This window comes from Sitophilus oryzae, unplaced genomic scaffold (assembly GCF_002938485.1).
Source record: "Sitophilus oryzae breed Bouriz unplaced genomic scaffold, Soryzae_2.0 scaffold_860_pilon_pilon, whole genome shotgun sequence".
In the NCBI taxonomy this organism is placed as follows: domain Eukaryota; kingdom Metazoa; phylum Arthropoda; class Insecta; order Coleoptera; family Curculionidae; genus Sitophilus; species Sitophilus oryzae.
Window position 1 is genome coordinate 770,270 of NW_022147484.1, and position 13,202 is coordinate 783,471.

At 34.1% G+C, this 13,202-nt stretch overlaps 2 protein-coding genes across 3 annotated transcripts in view; both read left to right on the top strand.

The window, feature by feature from the left end:
* The window catches only part of LOC115890300 (ADAMTS-like protein 3), a 1,070,176-nt gene that overhangs the window by 531,919 nt on the left and 525,055 nt on the right, over positions 1 to 13,202 (top strand). The gene's annotated exons all lie outside the window — the stretch shown is intronic.
* Positions 4,774 to 7,414, top strand: LOC115890301. Of its 2 annotated transcripts, none has more exons than XM_030910477.1 (2): positions 4,774 to 5,010; positions 5,268 to 7,414. In XM_030910477.1, the coding sequence occupies exon 2, from the start codon at positions 5,268 to 5,270 to the stop codon at positions 7,161 to 7,163; it is 1,896 nt and encodes a 631-aa protein (XP_030766337.1). In that variant the 5' UTR covers positions 4,774 to 5,010; the 3' UTR covers positions 7,164 to 7,414. The 2 variants fall into 2 exon arrangements, with proteins under 2 accessions (XP_030766337.1, XP_030766338.1); XM_030910478.1 differs by having other exon boundaries at positions 4,776 to 4,780.

Genomic DNA, 13,202 nt, shown 5'->3' on the forward strand with positions numbered 1-13,202 from the left:
GAATCTAATATCTAGAGAGGGGAAGTCTTAAATAAAAGCAAATATTTTTAGGGTTGGTAGATCTCGACCAGGGTCGATGGCTCGAAATAAGTCCAAAATAACCGAATTATTTAAGTTCGAATATTTAATAAAATGATTTATTTTTAAAAAATTTGAGAGCTATTCGTTTTAGTGCCGTAACCATAGAGCAAAGCTATTACCATGTTAATATCAGAGATTAAGGAGTATTTGCGGTGGATAGGCAGTTCTGGAAATTTCTCTAAAATATACAGGAAAATTTGAAAGAAAATGCACGATTTTCAATATCTTTTTCACCCCTAAAATAATTTGCGCTTATTTAAGACTCACCCTTTAAATGTTTTCTGAAGCTCATTTAGACTTTTTTATGTAAACATTACATTATAATGCCTCAATAATATTCTTAAAGGGGCAAGCTACGTCGAAACACCGGTTCCCATTAGAACACCGAAGTTGAGCGACGTAAGGCGATACTAGTGGATGGACGGATGACCGGTTCGAAACTCTGTATCGTGCTGTTGTCCAAAAAAAAAGGCAAAAGTGTAAAATCTATTGACACACACTGGATGAGATCGGATATCTCGTGAGTGAGAGTCGATTTAGACACTTGCCAAGTCGGTAGGCCATTGACCATGATATGGCCGTGGATCGCGGTTCGGATTCCGCGTAAATAAAGTAGGCCCCGTCCAGATTAGCCCTGGCAGCAAAAAGGAGACGTTAACTGAAATCTTTACTTTACTTTTTAATATTCTTAAAAAATATATTTTATTGCTAGATATGTGCTATTTTTTGCCTCCCTGGCTTGTCTGTCATTAGTTGACTCAAATTCTGTTTAATTTATACTTATAAGAATATATGTATGGAAAAAAGCAATTTGGATATTTTTAGTCATATTTTCAAAATTGTTTATTATTTAAAATTTCATTTATAAGGAATGAAGTGAAACTTCAATTTCTGAAGAAATATTTTTTTAAATGGCAGCGAAACTTGAGCGATATTTGTTTTCGTTCTTAAATATGCAAATTATGGCATTTGGGGCTTTTATCCGGCCAGATCTGTCACGAAAATAGAAAATAAAAGAAAGAATAATGGAAGGAAACGGGCGAAATACGAACGAATTTCGAGGGTCATTGTCGAAAACGTAATTACGGGTCCGCGATCCGATGTTTAACTTGCAAATTAAACAATTTTGGGGAAAAATTGCGAAATACATAATATATCAAGACGGCGGCGACGGAGTTGCTGTTTTTTTTTTCTTTTTTTCTGCTTCTTTCCATCAGTCGCGCTGCAAAGCTCCAAAACAAATAAACAACAATTTAATCTAACAAATGTTTTAGTTTATCAAAAAAGCAGGTAAATTTTCCTTTCTTCGTACTAATAATAAGGTTAAAATAAACTTTAACTTAAAACTCGTAAACTCTTTATTCTTAACCGTGCTTCATCCCTTAAACATACATACATATATCCATTATTAAAATGGAACCATTGTTAAGAAACACATATTCACTAGAGATGGGCAAATCGACTAATTATAAACAGCTGTTAAAGCAATTACTACTTCTAAATAACATATTTCAAAAAGGCAGCCGAAAAGTAGCAGTTTTTCCAGTTTTATCACTGCCGAAGCGCCGCACTGCAATTCATCGCCATTATCGTTTCTGCTTTACGTGCATAGTTGCACAGCCTCTTAGCTGTTATTTTAGTTTTGCTTGTATTGCGACTAAAGGTTAGTATTATCACCTACCCGCTATGGTACAAGCATAATATGATAAAACACCTAATTCTTGTAAGCATTCGACTAGCATTCGACTCTACCTGTTACATGTAGAACGAATTACCCAGGTTAGTGTGATATCCTTTCTAAGCTTTTAATATTATATATTTTGGTAGTGAGACAATGCCATAAGGATAAATAATAAAAATAATTTACCATAACCGAGCAAAGCAGTAGTCAAAAGTTTTTGGCTATCCGACTAATGGAAATAAACAAACCTGGTAGCGATTTGGTCCCAGAATATATAATTAAGGTAATTATTTATATTATTCTTCTACTATTTCCAGTGTTGTTTTATTTATTAGAATGTCTTTTCTTTCTATTAGTTCGGTGTACATTACTTTAGTTTTTGCTAAATTCATTTTAAGACCCACTTACGTACTTACATATACTGACAGAAAAGGTGAATTTAGTGCAGACTGCTTTAAAATATACACTCAATTCAACTGTCCTATAATTTTATTTACGTCAAAGATGAGTCATTTAACAATTAGTGCTATCAAAGGAATTTACTTACTTAAAAAAAGCTTTACAGTTTGGTGTTAATGCGCATTCTCACGACTCATATACTTGACAAATATTTGTAATTGGTATACAGAGTATACATGGTGCAGCGGGCATCTATACAGAATTTCCAAGTTACTTATTATAGGAATTACGCCGCATTCCCGCCAGACCCTGTATGCCAATAAAAAATACTTGCCAAATAGACGAGTCGTGAGAATGCGCCTTTAGGACAGCAAAATAAACTACTAATAAAATGGACCCGATTAGTATTGTAAATTTGATTTCGAAGTAAATTATGGAAAAATATAACGAGAATACAAGGCAGTTGATACCAAAAAAAATCATGCAGGCGGTATGAAAAAGAATTACAGTAAAATGTTATCTGGGCTGAAATTAAGTCCGTAAAGGCGTGTTTTACGTACGATTAAATCAGTTTGAAATACGGAAACAACAAAATATTACAAGGGTATTACTGTGGCTGCGATAATGTATACCCTATGGATTAAAATTAGTGTACATCGTATGCCGTTTACTCGCCAATATCACCTACTATTTCCGCCTATCCTCGTTCCTAACTAAGTGACAATGCAAAATCCATCGAACTCTAATATCTGATCGTTACCTATTCTCTTCGTGGATTATGGATGACCCCCGCCTTGTTTATTCATCGAGTGGCATTAGTAGGTAGGTCGCTGCAGGGAATGCTTACGTCCGGCCCTGCTTCCGACAGGTTCGATTCCCAATCCATAAGTAAAGGCCTCCGATGTGGTTGAAATGACCGGAATACACATCCCATATTGAAATAGTTCCTAAAAATTGCCAGTTAATAACATAAAAGGCCATTTCTGGCTCATAAGTGTGGGTAACCCGATAATACCGGATCAGTCCCCAGCCGATATGGTTTTTATCTAATTGGAGCAACCAACGAGCCGACACCTCAAGGAACGCAATGGAAACCCACCTTGAGTACATTTGCGTAGTATACAACCTCTTAAACAAGTAACATTTGGATTTGACGATAATTTAACTGTAGGTCCCGTGTACTTGAAAAAAAATTGAAAAAAATTAAGGACATAGATCACAAACCCAAGTATAGTTCATATCAAATAAACTTTTAGTCACGTGATTAAGCTTGACCGGCATAGTTTTACATATTGTTTTTAAATCAAAATATTTTAGGAAACAAAAATAAATTAATTATAAATATACAGGGTGTCCTAGAAATAAGTGCAAGTATTTTAACTGATAGTATATTTCTTGCGTCAGAAACACGCCTCTGTAAGGTATTTTTGGCGAAAAAAAATTTTGAAATTTTGGAATTTGTGGAGATTTTTTTTTGGTTTTAATCTCGGTTCTAAGTTAAAAAACATAATTTCTTGATAATATGGCAACATAGATAGTAGATTAAATTTACATGAAACAAAATCTAAAAAAGATCCAGTGGTTCTCAAAATTTAAGCAAAAAATATATTTTTTTTTAATTTTCAAAGTAAAATAACTCGGTTATTTTGGACTTATTTGAAAAACGGTAGAGAATGATTGTTTCTTTTGACCAGATCTACCACCCCTTTAAATACTTGCACTTATTTCTGGGACACCTTGTATAAACAGTTGTTATTTACATCAACAAAACTAATCTTCTTAAGAGCACTTAAGGACCACAACCACTTTCCCGTTCAAAATATTCTAATAAAGTTGCAATAAGTTTTTTACAGCTATTAAGCTATCTTAGCACTAAGAGAGGTTCTAAAAAGATCAATGTTCGACTGCAAGGTCTGCTAGTAAACATTTTTAAGCTTAAAGTATCACAACACTATTTATTTAAAATAAAAACTCGTAATACAAAACTAAAGTGTCAGAACGAATGACAATGTCAGGAAATAAATAAATAAATGTGGCAACTTGACATTTTTTACAGCAGAGCTGCCACCTGAATCCCCAGCGGGATATTTAAATAGTTAGTTTAATCAGCCCGGCGCCGATTATGTCCATAGTTGGCAAAAATTAATTTGGATTACGTAACTAAAAGTTTAATTGGTATCAAATATACAAGCGTGATGTCGTCTATTCTCTACATTGCGCAAGGCATTGGAAGAATAACAAATTAATAAAGGCAGGGAAAATAACTGATACCACTGGCCTCCTGGTCTGCAAAATATTTTTATTTCTATAGCTCTGGTACCATTCCTGCTGATTCTTATGTAAAATGACGTCTTGAACCAAAATATTTTCCCTTTTCTTTTATCGCCCACCACTATCGGTTAAACCCCCTCCTCTTCATATTTATAATATTTTAATCATATATCGATAATAATAATAATTTTATGGATATGAAATTAATTTGAAAAGGTTAAGATAATTATTTTAGCTGTAAACAGTAACAAATAAAAATATCTCTTTATGAATCTTGGTTCTTGATTTTGATTTAAACCCTGATGTATAACTCTTTCGTCCCAAAAACCAGCAGTAGGGGAAAGTGGGGTAAGTTGACGAAGCGGGTAAAATGACGAATGTCGATAAAATCATTATAACGTAATATATTTCCATTCGCATAGGAAGCGCCATCTCGTTAGTGTACCCTGAAGTAACTCAAATAGTTTGGAAAGGCTTGGACGGCGTGCTTTTCTGTTAGAACTGATTTGTGGATTTCACGTGTGTCGGTAAACATTTTTCGTACAGTGTTTTTAAGGTTTACAGTGTTCCAAATTAAGGTAAGACCGAAATAAAATATTACATATAAAAAACTAGGTATATATGCATGTTATGCTAAAAAAGTTTGCATAAACAAAGCTATTTATTAAATATTTTCTCATGGAACATTAAACATAACCTCTAGGGGCAAGATGGCCCGGGTAAGTTGACGAGTTCGTCATCTTACCCTACTGATCGTCATTTTACCCCATTATTTAATTTATTACAGCTCCGAATGGAGAAATAAGTATTTCGTAAAATGTTGTGCTCTTTTTAGATGCCTCGAATATACCAAAGAAAGACAAACAGACGTGCGTGGGATGAAAATGCTATGATTGCGGCTGTGCATGAAGTATTAGATGGAAAATCTTGCAATGGTGTGGCTTCTCTATACGACATCCCAGAACCGACTCTGCGCAGGTATGTGAAAAAAATGAAAAATGATCTGCAACTACCGATGCATGGAGGGAGATATTCTACTACGTTTAATTTAAACCAGAGCCAGGCACTAGTAAATTATATTACCTTGATCGACAAAAGAGGTTTTGGATTGACAGCCATACAACTAAGGAAGTTAGCCTATGACTTTGCTGAAGAACAAGGAATAACACATCGTTTTAACAAGGAACGGAAACTAGCAGGAAAGGATTGGTTATCTAATTTCATTAAAGATAATAAAATAAGTCTAAGAACTGCTGAGGCCACTTCAGTTGCGCGTTTAATGTCTTTTAACAAGCCCGCTGTCCAAAAGTTCTTTGACATTCTACGCGAAGTTCTGGAAAAATACAAATTTAGTCCCGACAGAATCTACAACGCCGACGAAAGTGGCCTGTCGTCTGTTCCGTGCAAACTACCAAAAGTTTTAAGTCCAGTCGGGACTAGAAGAGTAGCTAAAGCTGTTTCGGCCGAACGAGGCAAAAATACTACTGTTGTGTGCGCAGTTAATGCAGTTGGCAACTATGTCCCTCCTTATTTTATATTTGGTCGCATTCGTATGAAGGAAGAATTACTCTATGGTGCTCCAATAGGTTCGGATGGCACTGCACAAAAAAATGGATGGATGTGCACTGAAATTTTTGTTAAATACTTACACCATTTTTCCAAATATGCTCATTCATCGCCGGAAACCCCTGTTCTTCTTATGGTAGACAATCACTCTTCTCACATATCTTTACCTGCAATCAACTATTGTAGGCAAAAGGGGATAATCATGATTGGATTCCCACCACATACAACACACAGGTTACAACCGCTTGATGTATCATTTTTTGGCCCGCTGAAGTCGTTTTTTAGCCGAGAATGCGACAATCATCTCGTAAATCACCCTGGGCAGCTAATTGGGGACAAACATATTTGTCAGCTATTTGGAAAAGCATATAATAGGGCCGCAACGGTATCAAATGCTGTGAACGGCTTTAAAAAATGCGGTCTTCAACCTTTTGACCCTTTTGTATTTGGCGACGACGATTTTGTAATGGCTGAAACAACTGAAAGGGCACCGCATCAACCACCCGTTTATCAAAATTCCGATAATGAATCTGATGATGATATTCCTCTAATAAATTTTGTGAAACCCCAAAAGGATATTGAGAAAAAATCAACAATAAATATGACTTCAAATTCCCCAACAAGTGAAATAGTTTCAAGCACACCTCGTCATTTCGAAAAAGTAACGCAAGTAAAAAGAAATCTGTTTAGGGCGGAAAATAAAGAAAATGAGCCAATTCCTGGAACGAGTCAAACCGATAATAAACTGAATGAAGTGACACTTCAAAAAATTCGACCTTTTCCAAAAGCCGAAAGGGGGGGAAATTGTAAAAGGAAGAAGTTGACAGCTAGTGTAATAACCAGTACACCCATTAAAGAACAGTTGGAGGATAAGGAATATCAGATAAGACAAAGAGAAGAAAAGAAACGAAAAATTATAGAAAAAAAAAGTCAAAAAATCCCTAAGAAGCTAAAAGAATCAACAATTGCTTCCAAAAAAGAGAAAGTAATGCCACTGACCCCTCCCAAGAAAACTAAAGAATCTATTTTCTGCCCTGGTTGTGATGAATTATACCAGGATCCCCCAGTGGAGGACTGGATTAGTTGCAGCAATTGCCAGTATTGGTGGCACGAAGCTTGCAGCAACTACAATGGTGTAAGTGAGTTCGTTTGTGATTACTGCTAAATCCATTATGTTAGTCAACTTACCCCATTATGTTAGTCATCTTACCCTTTAGTGGGGGTAAGATGACAGATTTGCAGTATATTAAAAAACATGTTTTGTTCAGTTTAAAATAATTTGTTTATTTTTAAATATATGTGTTTTTTATAGTAAAATGTGTGTGTTAATCAAAATAGAATACAACACTCTCGTAACTTGAAAATTTAAATAAAAAAATCTATATTTTGCTTAACATCGCCAACTTACCCCACTTTCCCCTACACCGCCTTGTAATATGCTTGCATTCCACTTCCCTGAAAATCCCTTCTCCAGCTTAGCGATCTCTTGATGGACCTGTGTTGGCTGTGCTTTTTACAGCCCAGTTGCTAATAAAAAAATCAGATTACCTAATTTCTCTGGCATTTTAACAGCCGAACTCACAGCTATTTATCAGGCTCTGATCCAAATTCGGAGCATGCCACCAATTGAAGCATTAATACTATCTGATTCACTTAGTTCCCTCAACAGTATTGCTTCTTTAAACCCCAAAAACTCTCTAACCTGCAGCATTCGAGATCTAGTATATAAACTTACTGAAAGAAACTACAATGTTAACTTTATGTGGATTCCTGGGCACTCTGACATTGCTGGTAATGACCGAGCAGACAAACTGGCTAACGAGGCAACGCTCTTACAGAATATTGAAGGAACTCCATCCGTTGTCGATTTCAGAAATTTCTACAAAAAAGTGTTCTTCAGTATACTTCAAAATGAATGGGACATCCTCGAGGGAACTAATAAACTTAGATCACACATGCCACTTCTTCATCTGTATCAAAATATATATTCTCTTGAACGCGGATCTTTTTGTAAAGTTGTTAGAATCCTCACAGGACACTCATATCTTACCAAATCATATATTATCAGAAATGAGCCCCCTCCGAAATGCACCTTATGCTATAACTTAATGTCAATGAGACACATTCTTTTTGAATGCTTACCTGTTGCCTCCCATAGGTCTAGATTCTTTAATGCTGTTACCTATGAGAATATTTTCGCGCCTTTTAACATTTCGACGATTAAAAAAGTTATGGAATTCTTAGACAGCATCAACATAATGAATCTCTCTCTCTCTCTCTCTCTCTCTCTCTCTCTCTCTCTCTCTCTCTCTCTCTCTCTCTCTCTCTCTCGATGGACCTGTTTCTTGTGTTTAAATTTTCAGGGAAGAAATGCATGTGAGGGTAAAGATAATGCACTTTAATATTATTATACTTTAGTGCATTCCATGGCCTTGTACACTAAGCAATTTCTCGATATGAGCGACATACTCAACAATTTTGGCGTTAATCCAAAAAGGTCTTACACATATTTTGGAATGCAAACTGAGCGCGTTTTTATGTTCAATTCAGGTGTTTATTTACACCTGAATTGAACATAATTCAGGTGTAAATAAACCTCAAAAAATGAATTTTGGAAAAAGTGTATATAATCTACAAGAACACCTTTCTTGATGACCTCTTTAATCATAAATATCTTTTTCCGTAGGCTCTAAGGCTACTATACTCTCCGAGATACAGCCGAGAGTTATTCTTAGTGGAACACCCGGAACATGTAAATTTTTCCATGTAAAAGAATAAAGAAAAAAACGCTGAAACATCACATTCATCTTTAATCACAATCATATCAGTTTGACAAACACCTAAACAGTAGTAAATAAACATATTTTTTCATTGGCATTACGCCTGCCTACGCGTGTAATTCTCGTGAATAAAACCCAATTGAATATTTGTTTCAACTGCAAAACGATGGTCTTTGGTGCGTGAGCGTCAGCTTGAACTCGCCAGCTTCGTTTAATTACTGTCGTAATTACACAAATTAAAAACTTTACCGAGAGTTTATCGTTGTTAACAAACGCACTAATTCCAATTTGGATTCTTCCTTTTTTGGCCATTTAATCAAAAACTGACTCAATAATTAAATAATCGTCCATACTTTCTTATTTAGCACACTTTTATGTTAATGCATGGGTAATCATTTTTAATTTTACTACTGTTTTATTTTACTATATCTAGTTTATGCACGTAGAATCTAAATAAGTAAAGTCAAGAACGGTTGGACCGACTTTAATGATCTCTGATTTTTTGGATTCGTATATTCCTCGAATAGCACCATTAACTATTAAAATATCTGAAATATTAACGGAGAAAAAAAAGATTCATATTCATTTTTAATATTAGGTTTGGGACTCAATTGGACTGATTCAAACGAAAATAGTGGAAACAAAAATAGTGGATAGTTCACATATGACACAAACATAGTTTTTTTTTAATAGAAACCATAGTTGTCCATGATTTCATAAAAAGCGCCATTTTTTAAGCTTTTCAGTGATATAAGCTATATGTTTATTTCGAAAAATTACTGAGTTATAGACAATTCTTATCTTTCTTGGATAATTTCACTTAGTTATGGTATTCTTATTCTGTTATGATTTATAACTTATAAAAAGACAGAATATAATATTATTAAACGGTTCTTTGCAATTAACACAAACTAAAACTTAAAAAAAATATCACTACACACACTTTAAGTTATTTTAGAAAACGTTCAAAAAATCCGCCATTGTTTTGAGTACATAAATGCATCTTTTTAATAATGAAGTACTAGCTATTCTCACAGAACGACCGGTCGACTTAATTAAATTTCTCTTAATTCATAAGTTCTTTTGTAAACCTTGTTATTAACCATACCACATAAAAAAAATCCAAAATGGATGATAGGTCAGGTGACCGAGGAGGCCCATGCAATTGGTCCACCTCTTCCTATCCCTGAGTTTGCATCTTTGAATTTTTATAAAACTAAATTACTAGCTATTCTCACAGAACGACCGGTCGATTTAATTAAATTTCTCCCGTACCGCCTCCTATCCCTGAGTTTATATAACTATTATATAAATAATTTTTAACATTTCTTTCATTATGGGGGGGGGGAGGGAGGGAGTCATAATGAAAATCATGTTGGAACCATTATATTATATTGATGCTCAAATATCTAAATTTAACTTTTCTAACATGTCTTGAAATCCGTTCCCTAAAAAACGTAAGTAACGTTCACCGGTCAACGTATCCTCGAAAATGTATGGCCAAGGAAAATCCTACTCGCTTTTCTTCATTTGAAAAATTCATATTCATATTTACAATTTTTGTTTATTTTAATTTACAAAGTTTAGATGTGACAGTTTCACTGTTGCTGAGTGCAACGACGATTGAACTTGTTTCCTTGGCTAACTAAGTCAAGTTGTTTAAAAAATTATAAGAATTGACTATAACCAAAACTCAGTAATTTTTCTAAAAATAAAAAAAAATAAATTGTGTAACTAGCGTAAAAAAAATTATGTAACTAGCGCAAAAAGGACATATTTGTTGTACGAAGCATGAGAGACGAAATCGAGAGCTGAAATAAGTGCAACAAATATGCTTTGTGCTCATATTGCACACAACATTTTTTCTACGATCGATTTAAATGTTTATTAAAAAGTTTTTACATTAATTCACAGAATAATGTTAAAACTAACAATGAATTTTATTTTTTTAACCATGCTTTTTGCAACCATACTTCGCCCACATAGTCACTATCTTTTTTCTTAGTGCAATAAAGACGTTTTTATTAGTATTTATTTATTATTATTTTTTTGAGTTCATTTTAATTTCAGTGTCGCAGTTTGAACAATTCACTAAAGTAATTAATGGACAAACTTCATTTCCAGTAGTCTTTTGAATTTTGTCTCGGGTTCTTCTTTTTCACTTTTTTTTTCAAACTCTTTTCCGGAATGTTACTGCGATATGTTCAGTACTGGTACTAGGTTTACATTCCAGGATTTGAGCAGCTATTTAATTTTTTTGGAAAGTGACTCTTCAATGTAACCCTTAGCTACATTTGAAGACTTGCATCCTCCATGACGTTTTAGCGTTAACATGTCTGCCCCAGATTCCACAAGCAGTGTTGCAGAAGATCTGTGGAAACAATGTCTGTATATTCCATTGGATCTTCAATATTAAGGTATTTTGCAATGTCGCTGAGGATTTTACTGAAAATATTCACTCCAACAGGTTGTACTGGGCATCTCCCATTAAAATTTCTTATAAAAAATCTATTATGGCTGGTCTATATATCTATTTTTCTAGAAATCTATATCTATATTTCAATAAAATTAAAACTTCTAATTTTACCGATTATTACAAATGATCGAAGTTTGTTCGTCATGCTATCAAGAATTTTCACAATTATGATCCACCCATTTCGTTATCATTTAATGTTAGTCTCGGCAACTCGTCCCTGCGCCATGCTTCTGCTATGCCAAATACTGTAACTATCTACAATAATATAATAAAAGTAAGCAGATATAAATTTTATGTAGCTAAACACTGTACTGTTACCTTCATAATTATATATTTATTATCTGGAGCTTGAATTGAAAATTTGTCAAATTCCTGTCGAGCAAAAATTTTTGATTTTTTGGGACGGTATCCAACAGACTTCTTCAGAAATTGAATTAAATTGGTGAAATGTAGGATAAGACTTTGTGGCGACCAACAAAAGTATACTTACATTAGGAACAATACTCGGATCAACAAAATCAAGGTACAATTTTTTTTCTGTTTAGTTAAACTCATCATTCCGTCAATCAGTCCACAAAATTGACAAAAAAAACTCTCACTTTACTGTTAGGCGGTACGAACTAAGCCGAGTCAGCTAGTTATTAAATAAAGTAAGAAGTAAGTAAACGTTTTTCTGAAACTTAAATTTCACTTATCTTTAATATGACCCTGTCATTACGTTAAACAAGCCATTAGTCAAACAATAGATGAAGCGAATATAAAAAAGTGTATACTCGGGCAAAATTATTATACTTGGTCGGAGTTCCAAACGAAAAACGACGTCGAAAGACCATCGAAGAAGAAAGATCTCGCACCGAGACTATTATTAATTAGCCGAATGCCGTGGAATGCAGTAGACGCTGCTGGTCTTTTGTGTTCCAGCTAATTCCTTACGCCCTCGACGAGCAATGCCAGCGTGCGACACGACAAAAAAGACGCCAGCTCGTGTCATCCCCTTTAAAAGGGTTTTCTCCACAATTAAAAACGCCATTTTGAAGAGAAAAGTATATATTCTGAGCGTGTAATTAACGATGTTGGTAATTAAAGAGAAGAAGAGGCATTTAGGAACTTCAGTTCTTAATTTTAATTTAATATTTCGTATTTATATCAACATAATATAAAGAATAACTTCAAAATTCTAAACTTACTTGTCTTTTAATTTAATGTAATTAAGTTGTGTCCTGTTGTTCTTTTTATTTTTGAAGAAAATATTGTTTTTAAGACTATATTATTTTAAAAGAAGGCAAGTAAATTTAAAAACACCTATAAACTAAACACCTATTTAACAATATTTTTCTCTATAATGCTGGTGGGAACAAACGAAGGCATTTGTATGTTTATGTCAACCCAATGGCCTAGCAAATGTATGGTTGTCTTGTACTGGCATTGGCATTGTCAAAGAGCTATGCAAATATCTAGTGGCAAGTAAAAGATGACTCTAGAGATAAGAAGAGGACTCAATAAATTCGTAATGGTTGAAGGGGTATAGCCCACCAGCCATCTAATAAAATTTATGTATCTATCCCACATTTTCCTATATTTGAACTACTTGGGAAACTGAACCCTGAAAGTAACACCTGTTTAGAAAGTATTATCAATATTTACATAATGTGGTTATTTTCAAAAGACTACAGTAATTAATCTTGTAGAATGTAGAATATACAGAGTGACAATTTGAAAACGAACAGTATTTAATATTACATCTACCGATGATAGTATGAAAATTTGGCGAAATACGTCAATTTACATATCAAGTGGGACAATTTTTGAGGTATTTGTTGTCGTATTACTTTCAACTCTTTGACCACCAGGGCACCTACCCCTAAAATTTTAAATGGCAACCCCTATTTCTTTTACCATTTTTGTGTTCCTTATAAAATTCTCAAAAAAAATAATGCAGTTTATGTAG